At 44.7% G+C, this 17,505-nt stretch overlaps 1 protein-coding gene across 2 annotated transcripts in view; it reads right to left on the bottom strand.

The window, feature by feature from the left end:
• Positions 1 to 17,505, bottom strand: part of ldlrad4b (low density lipoprotein receptor class A domain containing 4b) — a 78,481-nt gene that overhangs the window by 10,027 nt on the left and 50,949 nt on the right. Inside the window, exons 1-2 of one of the 2 annotated variants that reach the window (XM_072679505.1) lie at positions 12,727 to 12,891; positions 702 to 856 (exon numbers count right to left, since the gene is read on the bottom strand). In XM_072679505.1, coding sequence (XP_072535606.1) covers positions 702 to 856; positions 12,727 to 12,736 — 165 coding nt within the window. In that variant the 5' untranslated portion in view covers positions 12,737 to 12,891. Of the gene's footprint in view, positions 1 to 701; positions 857 to 12,726; positions 12,892 to 17,505 lie in introns of those variants that run through there. The other variant, XM_072679504.1, reaches the window with a different exon arrangement.

Raw genomic sequence — 17,505 nt, 5'->3', positions numbered from 1 at the left:
ACTCGCTCTCTCACTCGCTCTCTCACTCGCTCGCTCTCTCTCTCTCCCCAGACTGCGTCTCCACAGTCTCTCGTCTTGGCCCACTCCCTCCCCCTCATGAATAAAAATGAAAAGGTCTCAGACATTTATCTGTCTCTGCCGCACGGTGCAGTGTGCTGCGTGGCTGTCTGGCTCAGGCTGGTGTCTAGACAGAGCTGGGGTGAATTTAATCATTACTACTGTGTCTGGGAGCGAGACCACTGCGGATATTTATCAGAAAACTGGCGAACGGGACCCCCCCAACCAATACACAAGTCACATTCAGGTGTCGGTGAAACAGCAGCACAGCCGCGCCAAACAAATCTCATTGCTAGAGGCGGCGTATTTGTCAGGCTAGTCTGCTTGCCAGGTATCGAATCTGACTTTCCTTTACCTCTACTCCAGACTCTGCACAGCCTTGAGCGCATAATTAAAGTGTGTGTTAATGGGGTTTGTTTAATGATGCCATCGTCTACCAGTCGAGACAGTGGGCCAATCAAGACACTGCCAGACTTTGCCTAGCACTAATATACACACACACACACAGAATATTGATCTAGAGAGTTCAGAGTCATTTTCAAATGCCTGGCACTGACTGCGAAACCCATTAACTAACATACTTGATTAAACTGCACACAAAGCACACAGTGAGCGAATGACCCAGAGCGCTGGTAGTGTCTTACCGGCTGCAGAGAGTGCTCCTGCCTCCTGGCCTGGCCCGGCCTGCTCATGAAGGACCACGTAGAGAGCTTGTAGTGGTTCAGGAGACAGATAATGACCACTACCATCACCATCATCACCACGATTATGATCATTATCTGCACAAACTCCAGTTCAGCTGCAGGAGAGAGCAAAACACACACAGAGAAAGAGAGAGCAAGATTTAGAATAAGGTTACAGGAGAACACCCACACTGAAAATCTGCTTTACTGTGAGAACCAAAGGCTGAGAGTGGCTGCAGCTTTCTTAGCGGCCACTGGATGGCAGCAGAGAACAGTGTACTGAACCCAGCAGGAGCCACAGGTCTCAGAACGCAAAACTAGCAGGAGTTTTTATTAATAGTACTGTAAACTCCATTAGCTTGCACATCGGAAGAGCAAAAGACAGAATAGAATGCTCTATTAGATGAGGAACTGGACCACACTTACTGTTCTACTCCATGCAGTTTAGAAAGTCCAAGACTTCAGTAGGTCAGAAAGCTCCAGAATCTTCCAAAGACTTTTCAACAAGATGTTGAATATGACAGCATGGTCAAAACTGTTCACAAGGCTGTTTACTTTTCTCTCACAAAAGGAGGAGCACCAAAGAAAAAAAAAAAAAAAAAAGAGACAGCAGGCCTGTAATATGTAAAACGACATGAAGGGAAATCTCCCTGGTACGGACAGCCATTACCCAGACAGACAGGCAGAGTGTCTGCTAAAGCAAGACAATGCTGGCCTATCTCCGGCAGCCAGACAGCCCGCGGCATTAGAGCGGGTAGCTGCGATATCCCAGCCAGCCCCAGACTGCGGGCCCAATCTGATTAGGCTGCAGGAGGGGCCAGACAGGCCTCCGGCTCGCTGAGACAGAGACGATTCTGGAAGCAGTTGGGTCTGCAGAGTGCACATTTTAAAGTGCGAAACAGAGGAGCATTATCTTCAGGAGCAGACCGAGGGAGCTGTCGGAACAGAACGGCTGGAACACTCGCCACAAAATTGCCCGCAGTGCAGCAGCACACATCAGAGGAGACAAACACCGCTTTTCTCCGAATTTAGGCCATGAGAGCAGAGCAGAGCCGAGCCGAGCCGAGCCGAGCGGGGGAAAGGGAGAAAAGAGATTAGAGCCAAAGCACAAGGAAATCAGACAGAAGCAGGGCAGAGAACATGCCGGAAAAGTGAGCTGCTATGAACGTGTACAGCACAGAATCAGCATGGTCTTGTGCACCACGGGGTAAGCTAGGCAATGAGACTCCTACATACTCACAAACTCACCTGCCATTGAAGGCTGAAAAGCACTGACACACTCAAGTGTACGCTTCACCCATTAAATCATAGCTTCTGCATGAGTGTTGTGGGCCGAGTGCGTTACGTCAGTGAGGGTGTGATGCAAGGGAATTAGCACTCTCTCAAAGGTGGGTTGGAACATTTCAGGAGGGAAAAAAAGTATCAAACTTTTCAGGATGTTCTAACCCACTGTTGAGGGTACTGCACAAACGCTATATGGAAAAAAGTATTGGGACAGCTGCTCATTCATTGTTTCTTCTGAAATCAAGGGTATTGAACACTAAAGATCCCCCCCGTTTTTGTTGGAGGAACTGTCTCTACTGTCCAGGGAAAGCTTTCTACTAGATTCTGGAGCAACACACTCAGCGACAAGAGCGTTAGCACCTTATCCCTCAACTCCCCAGCCCATCGCAAAAGTACTGAATAAAGCACCATCATTCCAGAGAACACAGTTCCACTGCTTCACAGCTCAGAACCGAAGGGCTTTATACCCCTCTAGCACATGCCTGGCATTAGGCATGGAGCCAATAGGTTTATCTGTTTCAGAGTCTTATACCATTGGCAGCACTTTTCTGTGATTGTGTGTGTCTGTGCATTTGCACATCTGTGTCAGCAATGGGTGCTACTTGACATAGCGTTTGGACATATAGTGTAGCTCATCAAACCTTTGGTAGACCCCATCAAAGTTAAACTAAAAGTGCACTCTTGGTTCACGGACAATCTGCTAAATGCCCCTTATCTAATGATGAGGTAGAAATGGATCCACTCCCACCTTCCTACAGTTTGTATTAATTGTTATTAAGGCAATTTAATTTATCTGAGGAAACTAGAGTAGTTGCAATTTAGCATGACATGCTAGCATGGTTTGCTTGAACTATTGATTTAATGAATCACCATGTGGGTAATGCAGCATCACAATATTGTCCCCTGATGCTGAAGCACTTCAACTGATCCGAAAGGCTTCTCTAACTGCTGGAACTACCCATCACTTCTGTAATATTAAACAGTTGGCAATAACAAAGGCTTGGAAATCCATAGTAAATAAAGCGCTACCTACATGTGAGAGTCATGCATGATGAATGGCTTATAAGCATTAAAACTTAATCTAAATTCAGTAGTAGCAGTTTCCGCTCCTGTGACTCAGAGAGTGAGGACACTGGTTGGTATGTGTTCTTTCACAAGACTCATTTTAGAACCAATCTGAACTCTTCGGCCATAAAATTCCATAAAAATGACCTGCATTGAGCCCCGATTACCTGTGAAGGTCGCCAATGGCTATCCTGCACATTCACAAGTTCATTCACAAGTTTACAAAGGCAGTCTGAATCACCAGGCCTGGTGTATGGCCTGAAATCCTTCTGACAATACGCCAATAAGATTTGGAATAACAGTGTTTCCTAACGCTCCGTAGTATTAGAGCAATTCGGTCAGTGCTATAAAAGTACTGAATTTCAACACCCAGCCTACCTATCACATATCCCTATACAAGGGAAGTTGAGATGAACTGGAGCATCAGTGATCCAACTGAGTAGGCTGTGCATATTTCACAGCTCAGACTGGAAAATCCTCTTATTTCCTCGTAGGCTGATTACACAGTGGACTCGCGGCTTCCGACCCAACTGGACACTGAAGTCAGAACCAAAACGTAGCTCAGGTAAATGCTGAACATGGCCTGCTGCTGGAACTTCCCATATTCCTCACTACTTTCAACCCTTTCAAGCACAGCTCAGCATGCGCACATGTAGCACGGCACTGGTTCTATTAGTCTGTTTGACCAGGCAGTCGCTGGTCAAACAACGCTTTATCCATGGATGAAGGTTCTAAAAAGAGGAAAACTGACCTGTTTGGACAGGTCCAGTTAAATGAACAAAGCATGGCTGCTTTGGGGCAACACACTGAGCAAATAAAAGCGAGGGGTCAGTACTGGAAAAGGAGGGGGGGGGGGGGGGGGAGGGGGGGGTCGGCTCTTTAGCCCTGGCTTTCATTTGAAGATAGACAGAATGAATAAGGAGCGAGCACTTCTCCAATGGAGTGGCACTGCCGGATACTGGATCTCCTGTCCTGGTCTCCTAGCGACATGCACACACTCTCTGCCCCAGATACCACTGGCAATGCCATCCTCTCTCTCTTTCTCTTCTCTCCCTCTCTCGCTCTCTCTTTCTCTCTCTCTCAGGGCCATCCAGCTGCCATCATTGCCATGGAGACACAGCCCTCAGCATCCGTACCCACAGAGACACTGAACGCTGCCATGGCACACACAGACCCGCACACGTCCAGGCATAGAGAGACACAGAAATGAGAAGAGAGCGAGAGTGAGAGCGAGAGAGAGAGACACTGAAAACTACAGACCAGACAGAGACAGAGAGATAAAGAGCTGAGTAAAAAGCAGACAGAGTGGGTGCGAGGAACAGCATTAGCCCAAAAATCGCCGGAGGCAGCCAGAGCTGAGCTCAGTGCAGCCAACAGTGAGCGAGTGAAAGAGAGAGAGAGAGAGAGAGAGAGAGGCTGCAGATCCATCAGCCGCTTTACTGTCACCAGGCAGAACAGAGCAGCGCATGACACAGCTGACTGAGAGATGCGAGACAGTGGGACACTCACAGGGAGTGAGTGCCAGACATGAGGAGGGTATGTGTGAGAGAGAGTGAGAGAAAGAGAGGAACCAAAAAAAAGACGAGAGTATATGCGAGTGGTGTGAGTGTGAGAGACCAACTCATTTCACATATGCAGGGTAACCTGGGAATGTGAAGGCAAATTGCTAAAGCTGTCATGTCACCATGATTCAAGATGCTTAACGCTTTTGATTGATTCAGAAATGCAACATATACAGCTAGAGCATGCAGACAAAATAGAGCCACCACTTTAGAGCATGACATGAAACCTCTATTCGTCCGTTAGCAAAGTACAAAACACACAAATGCCACAATAGCAGCATCGTAGCAGTAGATTTAACTGGCGATGTTAACTGCCAATGCAATGTTTAGGGGTTAACATATATAAGTGTGGGCAAGAGATCCAATCCACTAGTTCTGATAATGAGAATCCCCGACAGCAGCAGCCTGTAATACATTTATCAGAGGCAGGAGTCTAACGATACATGTATTTGTCTCGAATCGTCACGGTTAGGTGCCTGCAGTCGTCTGGAGAATACACAGTACGCACATTCACATTTGCTGCATGCCGCCAGCTTCCTGCCGCATGTAATAAATAATCCTTTGTCTGCAGTGACTGGTTATTTCCCAGTAACACACCAGGGAAACAAAGGTTAGTAGTAGGACTGTCCCAGGTCTAGGCATTTTTTTTTTAAAGGATAGGGTATCTGCTGTTTAAGTGTGAATCCAGTTTTGAGTCTTTGTTTTAACCAGCACCATCTGGTGTCCTCAAGGCACAATTATTGGATATGACTGTCCAGCCGGCAGCAGTACAGACCTTCTCAGAAGGTAAATAAAAGAGTTGAGAGTCTGTAGTGTGTCGCGATTTTACAGTGGAACATGAACACAGATTATAATATCTAAACATTTTTAAAACCGACACTGAAATGCTCTGTTTTACCAGCGGGAGAACCGCACGCCTTCCTCAGTTTATAAACCAGCGCTGAAGAGCACATTCAGAACTGGGAGGAGCCTAACGCTAACGCTAACGCTAATACACACACACTACAGAAACCCAAATTCACCCACTATAAACCAGTTATTTTAACTCTTAAAAATGATGTTCCATAAAGAACATCCAATGTTCCATAAAGAACCTTTTCTTGTAAGAGTGATGTGTAAATAACCTTATAAAGCTTTTAAAAATGCATGTAAAAGTTCTTTACCACCTTAACATATTCTTTATTCTTCTTAACCCTCTGAAGCATTTTTAAGTAAGTAGGGAAAATAGTCTTCATTCACAGCAGGAAATGGTGACAGTTTAGTGCAGTGAGCAACTGCTAAAACCGCAGTAAAAGTGTAGTCATTAGTTTAGCATGCTGTTATCCGCTTTGATCCCATGATCCCAGGCAGCTCCACACAGTGAGACACACATATTCTACAAAAAGGATAAAAAAATAAATAAAAAAATAAAAACAGCTCTGGTATAAAATCAGGGCTCAGTATTGGAATCAGTGTATCCCTAGTTTAAACAGAGCGAGCTTACAGACAGGCTCAGACTGAATTTACAGGCCCATTTCCGGGCAACCGGAAAGACATATAATAGTAATTCTGTGGAATCTCGAGAGAAGAGGCTCCAGAGATGGAGGAGAGCGAGACGATGAATGACTGAGTGTGTGTTTGTGTCTTTGTATGGCGTTTGAATGATGCCCTAATTCTACCTTGTGAGTGCGAGAGAAACAGAGAATTATGTTCTGGCGCACTCATTTCATCTAGATACCCTCACGCAACACAACACACACACACACACACACACACACACACACACACACACACACACACACACACACACACACACACACACACACACATATTCCCTGAATAATTCACTCTCTGGTGAGACTTAAACACATCACCTTGCAGGAACCTAACCATTAACATCTGCAGCACACACACACACACACACACACACACACACACACACACACACACACACACACACACACACACACACACATAAATCTGAGCGAGCCAAGACAAAGGCAGAACAGAAGTCTCAGACACTGCATCATGCCATGCTGAGGACAGATGCTTTGCTGACTCACTGCAGGGCAAGACGAGCTGCCAGCCCCAGGCTTTCCAGAGAAGGTTAGGCCGCTTGGACTTGGATTGATCATCTCCAACTAAAGCAATGAAAACACCAGGCAGTCTGGACCGCTTGGGAAGAAACTAGTTAAGACCAGTTAGGGAGTAAACAGCTGAACTTTACAACAGGTTACAAAGGGAAGATCTGTAAGTCTGCCACGGTCCATTCATTGGTCCTGCTCCACTTTGAAGGCCTCACTGTGGCTTTCAGCGAATTGTCTGCAGCAGGGTAACACCATATATGGGTTATTGTACTACTAGAGATAATACAGGCCCAATTTGATGCCCAATCCGGTTCAGAGCCTGTCCCCCCTGTGGCTGCGTTTACACCTGGTCACTTCATGCATCTTGAGTATCAGGTCAAGCCACATACAAATGCAAGAGTAAACGTCGTCAAGCAGATACGTTTAGTCGTTTAAAGCAGATACAAATCTCATCACTCAAACCACTTCAGAAGGTGGCCTGAGACACGTGAGCCACGTAGTAGCAATCTAAACGCACCAGCCTCTCCAAAAAAAACACATTAGGCAACCAAAACCCCTCCTAGTTCACCCGAAACACCAGAAATAATTGCAGCACAACAAGCGAATCTACATATTCCGTCCCACATAACAATGAGCTTGCAGTTTGACCAACCGGAGGCAAATTTGACTACCAAATGTAAATGCATGACTCTATAATTTTATCAGAATACAATTCAGAAACTAGTTACACCACAGGGTGGATGTACCTCTTGGTCATGGTAAAAAATAAAATAGAATAAAATAATAATAGAGGAGAACAGATCAATAGATATACAGCTTTATTTGGATCCCTTATACAATTTCATTCATTCACCTACTCACAACATCTGAGATTGGTTAGCATGGTCTTTGTAGCTTATTGGAATACTGTAGCTTATAGTATCATTATAACTAAAGCCAAAAACTCCTATTGCAATTAGGAACACTGTGCATCCCCAGTGTGTAGCAAGCAAAATGTGCACCAAAGCTAAAATTTCCTACCAAACCCCCCCCCCCTTACAATCCTTTAAGCTAGACACTTGCCTGCGTTTGGGGGAAGCTGACACTAATCGATTATTAGGATAAAAGTGATAGCTGACTGGGTCAATTTTGTGAGAAAACAAACGGGATTCGCAGAGAGATGCTCGTTACAGACAGCTCCTCCACACTACAGATTCTAAAGACCCTGACGTGGACGCTTATTCGGTTTGTCAGGGCATCTATGGATGCCACATCACTCTGACAAGACACCAAAGTGTTTTGACAGGCTGTTCTGAATGTGCATGTCACCATATTAAAGACCAGCATTTTGTCATCCAGCTATAAACATGCATTTTTCATTGGTGGGAGGGGGGGCTTGTCTGGTGTTTTAAATGGCTAGATCACACAGGTGGTCTTTGTGCTAAAAAAAATCAAAGGCTTGCAGCACAGAGGGATGGGGGAGAGCACAACATGCTGACAGACTGGCATCCCGCTGGGCATCAGAAGAGCAGGCAGCCGATTCAAGCCCTGCAGTTCAGCTGTGGCACAAACACTGCCAGTGGGAAGGGGCCATCCCACCCAGCACGCCAAGCTGCAGCCTCCGCTCCGAGGCTACGCTACAGAGGAGCTCTCACCATCAATAACACTGCGAAAGGAACACAGACATCAGTAAAGATGCCCAACAGAGTTTCTGTCCATCAGGAGAGAAAAGGCACTGCCGAGCATAAAAGGCGTCTTACGGGTCCTGCGTACTTACGTGTGAAATGTCAGTAACCGTACGCTCTCGCTTGCTGATAGGGGAGCAGAGCCTGTTGTGCACCTGAATTATACTACAGCCGAAAGGAGCTTGCGTTTGACAATGTGTGTGTGTGTGTTTGTGTGAGTGAGTGAGAGAGAGAATTTCCACAAGTATGGAAGATTACTGAAAGATTCCCTGAAAAAAGTGGACGTGGTGGACATTAACAGTATACTGTACCTGCCTGCTTGCTCCAAGACAAGGCATGTTTACATCCCTTTACTCTGAACTATTCAACAGGGGTATTGTTAGTCATTGCCGTATACATTCCTAAAAATAAAGGAGCAAAAAGGCAGAAAAAGTCAAATTCAGTGCCAATAATTACCTTTAACACCTCAAATATAGACAAATAACACAATTCCCAACACCCAACACCCAGAAACCCCAAAGATAGAATGTATTACCGTCAATTTTCAACCACACAGGTTGAAAATCAAACACTGTGAGATCACTTGCCTGCTTTTCTCCATCCTATTTTGATCATCATGGTGATCATACTGTAGGATTACAGTCCCGGGAACCGGGAAAATAAACAACTTGCGGCAACAGCCTGCTTGCTCAAAGACCAGGCATGTTTATGTGGTTATAGTCTGAACTTTAAACAGCAGTACTGCTGGCAATTAGAATATACATTCTTAAAAATATCAGAGCCAAAAAGGGTTCTTTGGACAGGGAAAATCCAAATCCAATGCATTTTAATAGCTTTAAACTTCAATAGTAGCTCGATTAAACCATTTCCAACACTACCAACGAACAGAAAGGTTCTCTTATACAATGCAAATGGCTGGAAAATAACTTGCACTGCATTCTTTCCAGTGTGTTTCACCTCATCAGGTCTGCTCTCCTTTACTTTATTCGTCTGTGGTTAAGAACTAACCACAGGACAGCTATGTGTCGGTTGCACATTGCTGGTTTAGTAGTCTGAGTTAGTGTAAAATACACAATGTCTCATTGGATTTAGTCCTCATAGTAGTATGTAGTACCTTTAATAGAGACTTTTTCAAGACACTGTATAACCTTAAATTCTCCAGGACTTTTTAAGCATCTGTGAAACCTTCTATAGAAGTACCACTTTCGGTTCCATAAAGTATCTTTTACAAGTGTGGTTCTTTAGGAGCTATTGTTGTAAACATTTGATCTAGTTTAAAGAACCTACTCACAATGGAAAGAGCTTTACATCAACAAAATGTTAAACCAAAAATAATTTATTTTCAATTTTTATACTGCAGTTAATTTCGATTTTGTTAAAATATGCTATGCTCAGGTAAAAGGCTATGAAAAGAATATACATGTGATGAAGTGATTCCTGTCTGTGTAAGTGTATAGGAGTATATGGGAGGAGTATTTCACACCTCTCAACTGCAGGTCAGAACTATTAACCTACACAATACTGAAACCTGTTGGGCCAGCTGCCAAGAGACCTTAGGTATTGTGCTTCTTTGCGCACATTTTACCTGTGCAGGTACATATGATAAACACAATTTGCTGGAAGCACCCAACATCCAGGATGCCAGATCCTTGCAGGATAAGACAGAAACAATGGGAGAAGTTTCTTTATTTAGTAAAAAAGGTAACAAAAGGATTAAGGAGTTAATGGATGCCATGCATCAGCGTGCCTTTGTCCAAGCATATTTTCTTACTCCTTCAAGGTTGACAGAAACAAATAAGCATTTGTTTAGTCTAGAGATTTCCATATCACAGTGAGAGAGCACAATAGTTCTTGTTATCACACGGCTTTGTTTACTCAGACGCGGCTCAGGTCAGCGGCTGGTTAATAAAAAAAAAGACTAAGCTCTGGTGCTATGATGCCACCCTTCAGTCTTCTACTTTAGGCTCTGAGAGTGAGCATCTACAGAAATGCCAATTATGGTTTCTCCAGCTGTACTTAACAGCCTTAATGAATGAACATGTGCACCATCCTTTAATCAAGTGCCCCCGGCTGTCCAAGTTAAAGCATCCTGCCTCCAGTCTTTGTCAGAAAGTCTCATCCCTCCCCACAGTCTGCAGACCTTGGATAAAGGCAGTGCCTAAGACCCTGAGACAGAGTTGTTCAGTAGTGCCATATCCCTGCAGCTTTGCTGATCATGTCAGGAGAAACAAGGTGTCTACTTTCGTACTAAAGGTTTGGGCCTTGTGGTATGGATCCTTATTCCTGAAAAACAAAATGTGTAGACTATCATTAGGCTCCATTCCTTTCCCTTATCCACATATAATTGAAATCTATTTTGGGAAAGCCTTCATTGCTGGCAGGCATACCTTGGCATGTTGTGTTCAACCAAATCTGAAAGGTGCTTTCATGTCAGCCAAAGCTACTTGTACCAACTTGTAGGCCTACACATCAGCTTGCCAAGTCCGCAGAGTAAAACAATCAACATTGAAGTTTTAGGAGGAAAAAAAAAAACAAAAAACATGTTCTCACTTTTTTTTTTTAAGCTAAAAAGTGCAAGAAGCGTGAAAGTTTGCCTGAGGGCATGCTTAGCATTGAAAAGAAGTCTGAAAGATTTTTTTTAAAGACAAAGCCAGCGAGCGAAAAAGGGAGGATAGGAGTAGGAAGGGGAAAGGAAAAAAAAGGCACTCCAGTTTTCTAAAACATTCGTCCATGACCGCTAGCTGAACCTGCATGCACAGTCTCAGTGGGTGGAAACCACACTCCTCCATTTGAGAACGCTACAACAGGGTTGGAAGGGAGTTCAGCAGTGACATTTTCAAAGAGCGAGTTCAGACGGCGGAGAAGGAAGTGCAGTGGAGAAAAAGGAAGAGACAAGCAACCTGACGGGGAAAGGGGAAAAAAACAAAAACAAAAAAACCCTCTGGTTCTGAGTTTCCTGTCAACACCACGCCACCTCATATAATCTTTATCAGCAAGCGATCATTCATTCATCAAAAAACGCTGTCGTTCCAAAAAAGGCCAAAACATCCATGTTCTGCTTCTACACCTCCGGCTGAGCTGGGTGGAGATCAGCAGGAATGGCTAGGTTAGTGATAGAGCTCACAGACAGGCACGCTGTCTTTGATCTCCATCAATAATTCACACTGGATCCTCAGGCTGTTTTCACAGCAAACTGCAAGTCAGTAGCAACCATTACTGCTTGTAGGAGAACACCCTTCAACTTATACGAATTTCTTTCCCCCCGTTTTAGAATCATAAGTCAGGCTTCCTGACCTGGGATCAAATATTGCATATTTTTCAGTTGGATATTGGATCCTATTGCATGCTTGCAAACTAGCCAAACTGTTGTGTAATTAGAGACGGTGAATTGCTGAATCAATCAACTACAAAACGATATACATTTTTTTTGGTGTGTCTTATTGATCTGCGGGGACATGCTGACGGTCCAATAAAAATATGGCCTTGTTTGTATTTTCTGAAACTGATCTCCATTACTCCAGTAAGGTCTCGAGCCAGGAACTTGTGGAGGCAACTTCTAACTACGCTCAAACCATAACCTCAGGCTTAGAAACATCCTGCATAGTTGCAACATTACATAAAAGTTGTAGGTGAAATATTCAGTGGCTGAAATCATGGATTCCTTTTGGAAAGGGGAAAGAACTAAAGAGAAACAAAGTCCTACAGATAAGGAGAGCCTCATGAGGAAATGTATTCTAACAAACCAAATCAGCTCAATTAAAACAGCAAAATTACAACAGAGAGAGGAATTATTGTGTCTGGGTCTGACACGAGCAACAAAAAAGTGCTCTAGCTGAAGACGCTAGCAGTGGGAATAAGAAACGGGTAATAATCCCAACTCCAGACAGTCTATTCATTCATCAAGGCCCTTTGTTTATAGTGCACCAGGCACTTCCCCCTGCTTGAGATGTAAAAGTGCGAGACAGGGAGCTGGAGGTTATGGGGCTGCTGGAGACAGTCACTGAATACGCTCATCACTACAGCAACAGCAGGACAAAGTTGGCCTGTCCAATAGCGGCACAATAAACACCGCCTTTTGGAACCCAACGTATCGCTACTTGAGTCAAGAACCTGAAGGACAACTTTATGGCTCGTTTTGTCTGAAAATAAGGGCTGTCAAAGTTCACGTCTTCCCATCCCTATTCCCGGAGTATCCCCGTCTTCCATCTTTTAGAGTTTTAGAGAGTAAGTTAAACCAGGTTTGTTCAGAGCCGGACAAGGTACTCCAGCACCACGACTGGGAACCACCAGTCCACCCTGACGTTGACAACAGCAGTAATAGTAAAACTCAAAAAGCAACACTCACATATGTCCATTCCCTGAAGGTGGGGTCCGGTGCAGTTTCGCGCGCGGGTGGCATCGGCGCCCTGATGACTCGTGCGCTTGCGCGTGGAGCCCGCACCGCCGTCAAGCACATCGCTTTCACCACATGCTTCCCATCAGTCCAGCCACTGCTCACAGTCTAGCACTCTCAGGCTAATGCGGCCGTCTTCTGCCGCTGCTCTCAACAATGCTGCTCCCAGTGTGAACAGGGAGGCGGACTCTGTGACTCCCCCCCCACCACCACCACCACCAGCAGCACCACCACCACCCTGCCCCCCACCCGCATCACAGCCACACTGCTCTTGCAGACAAGAATACTGAAAAGGCAGCTAGAGGGCTGGTGCTTAGCCCAGCGAGTTACACCTACGGTTCATACCAGACGAGACCAGGCAAAGCAAGCAAATAGAACAGGGGTATAAAACGCTTCTGTCTGAAGGTTTCAATTGAAAGTCAGAAACGATTCTCATATTATTCATAAAGTATGTGGACAGCTTTTGGCCAACATTAAATTAAAGCTATTCTCCATATCACCTCATGCCCCAAGCTTGGAAAACTTGGTGCACTGAGCTTTTAGTCTGTATTCTACCACTCTGTGAATAGACCTTCCAGACCTGTAGGTTTTATTCACTGCATTTTTATTCAATAATTCAACATAATGCCAAAAACTAGTCTAAGCGAATTCAACGGTGTTGCTGAGTTTGACATTACATGACGCTCTGAATTATTTCCTGAAGAACTGTAATTGAATTGAATCGTTCAGGGACAGAGCTTTACACCCTCAGTGAGAAATGTGGTAGGTAACCTTGAGGTGACCCCACTGTCTGGCCCCTTTCAGGCTGCAGTCGTCTAGCTTGTACCATGGCAGGGACACGAATTAGTGTGGAAGAGGAAGGGGGGGTGGGGGGTGGGGGGTGGGGGGGTTGTGGCGGGACGTGCAACCTCCTCAAAAGCAGGGGCAACCAGACACAAAACTTGAATTAATTAGATAAAGGTACATTTCTCAGAACTACTACTTCTTCTACAGCAGTGTTTTCAGTGTGTTCAGGTTTGTGTCAATACTGAATGTCACCCTTCAGCGGTCAGCTATGCCCAATCGCAGATGTCCGAATGAAATTTAAACGATGAAATCCTTCTCTTCTGCCCACTCAGCTACCAATTCATCCCAGTAGGAGACAAGCTGACATTTATCTGTCTGACGTCTCGTCTGGAAGTCATGTCCCCCGCCAACACACACATACGCAGGCGCTCACACACCAGACGTGGGGGTAGACAAAGAGGGAGGAGGGGAGAGGTAGGGGTCAGGACTCGGGGTTTGAATGGGTGTCTGAAGCAACATCCCAAGGGACGCTGGTGTTGGACACACTATGCATGTTAATGGTGTTGTGGCTGGTTTTGACAGTCCCTCTAGAATTCACGATATATGCTATAATATTGGCTTTTCTAAAATCTTGCAAAGACATTTGGGCTTTTTTGTGTATACCTTGACTGCACCACTGAATTTGACATATAGAAGTAGGAAACCAGTAGGGTAACAACTAGGAACAGTCACTGTGCTCATTTCTTCATTTATTACTTACTTTTTCAAATTTTTTATCATCTGTCTGTAATGGGTCTCTACACATTAGAGCCTTTTGTGCAGTTTAGTGAGTAAATTCACTACAGAGCATTTTGCACCAACCAATTAATTTTACTGCTTCTATGCAGCTTGGAGCAAAGCACCACCTAGTGACTGACTTGGGCAGTCAGCTTTGCAGATGTGAATGCAGTCTGCAGTTTCCAGCCACACGGCTGACCACAGCACTTGCGACTGGTTAACCTCCGTTCAAAACGTCTCAGCTGGAGAAACCAGAGCACACTTTCACGAGGCTTACACACTTCATGCACTCTTAAAAATAAAGGTGCTTGGGCAGTATCCACTTTTTATACAGTCAGGAGAGTAGCATGAGCTGCACAAGTAGCGCAGGTGTTCTGTGTTTACGTGGCTCCTGCATGAGTCCAGTTTGTTCATAGGGTCACAGACTTGTGAACACCGTGCACAATTTTAAACCAATCATTTATACATGCTACAATTATTTATCTGAATCAGGAGAAGCTGGTTAGCCATGTTAACAGTCTGTTCACCACAGCATTGAGTCGTGGAGCAGGGGATCTGTGTTCTCTGGAAGAAAGGTGCTCCATGCAGTACATTTGGGAGGAGTTTGGGATGAGGTGGGATGGTGATCCAGCCAACATCCTGACCTCACTGACGCTCTTGTCGCTGAATGCAATCAAATCCTCACAGTAATGCTTCAAAATCTAGTAGAAAGCCTTCTTCCCTGGACAGTAGAGACAGTTACTCCAACAAATACAGGATCAACTGTTTTTAAATACCCTCAATTTCAAAAGAAGCAATGAATGAGCATGTGTCCCAATACTTCTGTCGATATAGTGTAAATAGCTAAATTACCATATAGTGTTAACATCTGTGCCAACATTCGCCACTGTATAGACATCACCCAGACATTTCAATTGGTATTTGCAAGGTATTGCGGGAATAGCAGTGGCAATACAAGCATTGCTAAGGTAATGGTACTTCTGTAGTCTCACCATCACCCTTACCTTCTCTCTCTCAGTGCTGCCCATATAAAAACAATGGCTCACACAGGCTCCTTTTCTTTAACACTCACTGTTCTTGCAGTAAAACGACTGAAAAGCAAGAATTTCACTGACTTTCTGACCTTTTTTCGGGGGGTGGGGTGGGCTGCCAGTTTAAATCTAGGAAAAGAAACCTAGGGTACCCTTATGCATTTGGGGGTTTGGCTGTTTTTTCCTGCTGTACCGAGACCTAACCTATTCAAAGTAATGAGGCTGTCTGCTCCAGGAAAGCTGCCTCTATGCTCTGACTCCTCTCTAGAGATTAAAGTCTAAGAAAGGAGACGATGTACATATGCAAACTGTGTATTAAGTGGCATAGAAAGCGCTTTTTGTAGGTGTTAGTATGAGATGGCCTGCGGGAACAATGCTTCAGCAACAGCGGGGCAGGCCAGACAGTGCCAGCCCACTGATAAGCTGCAATTTTAATGTGGGAGAGGCCAGCTTAAGCACTCTCCATTACCTGACTCATCTACCACCAAAACCAGCATGCTGTGGCATATTATCTTGATACTCATCCCAGGAGAACGTCCGTGCACTTGTGTATGTGTGTGTGTGAAGATTGCCATCTGTAATGTGACGTCTGAGGATTTGTGCTGCAGTGTGTGTGTGTGTGTGTGTGTGTGTGTGTGTGTGTGTGTGTGTGTGTGTGTATAGATAATCACCAGGTATTGAGTTTTTTCGCCCCCCCCCCCCTCTCCTGCAGCCTGCTGAGCATCGTAATGGCCCGTCTGCCCAGTAGGGTGAGGTAATGTCTAGGTTTAATGCCAACCTCCCTCACCGGCACACACACAGTGGGCACACGCTCACACACACACATGGACCAGCACAACAGGAAGAACAGCAGGCACAGCAACTCCCAAAATGGCTGCTGTTGTGACTCCTAACGATTATGACAACATTATTAGCCTTTCGCTAACGAGCCACATGGCAGAGTCTTCCTTGTGCCGCTCCAGACAATGCTGTAATGCCGCACAGGCGACGCCTGCTCAGTCGCCACCTCACTGCCTCCTAAAAACATCTAATCGGCTCAAGACTCTTTGTTTGTACTAGTGATAGAGCTGCTCCAGGTATTGTGGGTTCAATTCTTATTCTAATAATGCGATCGGGCACAATATCTGATGCTTTGTTTATTGAGTTAAAGAGATAAAGAAGAGACGGAGCTAAAATAATTGTGTTAAGTTAATTGTTAGTGTTTAATTAGTTAATTAGTTAAAGAAAATTTAAATAAATAAATAAATAAATAAATGCTTTTCTGCGTTCAATCCGAAACATGTTCACAGCTTATTTCCCAGAACCAGATCAAGGCTCAGCAGACACTGTAGCAATTTGGTGACATCAATCAGTTTAGAAACGAAAAAATGCTGATGCAGAAATTCCACAGTCAACTACATGCCCACACATTGCCAAACATCCTTTTAGATCTTGGTGGCCTTATGGCAATGTCATGGCAAGTAATTTGCTTTAGCTTGGTTAGCTAGATTGTGAGTTTGCAAACTGTTGCTGCTGCTAAGCAAACCTGTTGCGGTTATGGATCACCAACATTCGCAAACAGGCGAGCTACACCATCCTCCCTTTTAATGCTTTTAAATGAAATGTTTCCCAACAGCATCCAACAGAAGGCACCTAAGAGGCTTAGGCTTAACAAAATCTAGAGACCCATGGAAGAACTACAGCCTACAGGCACACTGTTGTTTTTGAGATGTAAAGACGGTAGCTTCACTTGACACAATGTGGCACAATACATTTACAGAACCCAAAAGCACCCAAATACTGACGCCGTCGGACACATGCCGAAAACAACACAAAGGGCCAATAGATGTACGACGCAGAATTAAATTAACGTAATAAATAAACATCAAATAATAAAGATTTTCTGCATGCTGGCGTCAAACCATAAAACTTCAATTCTTCTTGCTAAGCCACTTCACTGCAGCCGGCAGGCTCGTGTATGGAGTCCGAAGTGGATCTGAAAAGCAGTTTAAGGGAACATCGCCAATTGTGTGGTCTGAGACATTAGGTAAGACAGGGTTAATGGAAAATTCTACTTATCATATCTTCACAGCTAGATTTACTTCAGCAACCTCAGCAGCATGTTTTCCTCTCAACATCACTAATTGCTTCCATCTAT

This window comes from Salminus brasiliensis, chromosome 5 (genome assembly GCF_030463535.1).
Source record: "Salminus brasiliensis chromosome 5, fSalBra1.hap2, whole genome shotgun sequence".
NCBI lineage: Eukaryota > Metazoa > Chordata > Actinopteri > Characiformes > Bryconidae > Salminus > Salminus brasiliensis.
This window is presented reverse-complemented; position numbering and strand designations above follow the sequence as displayed.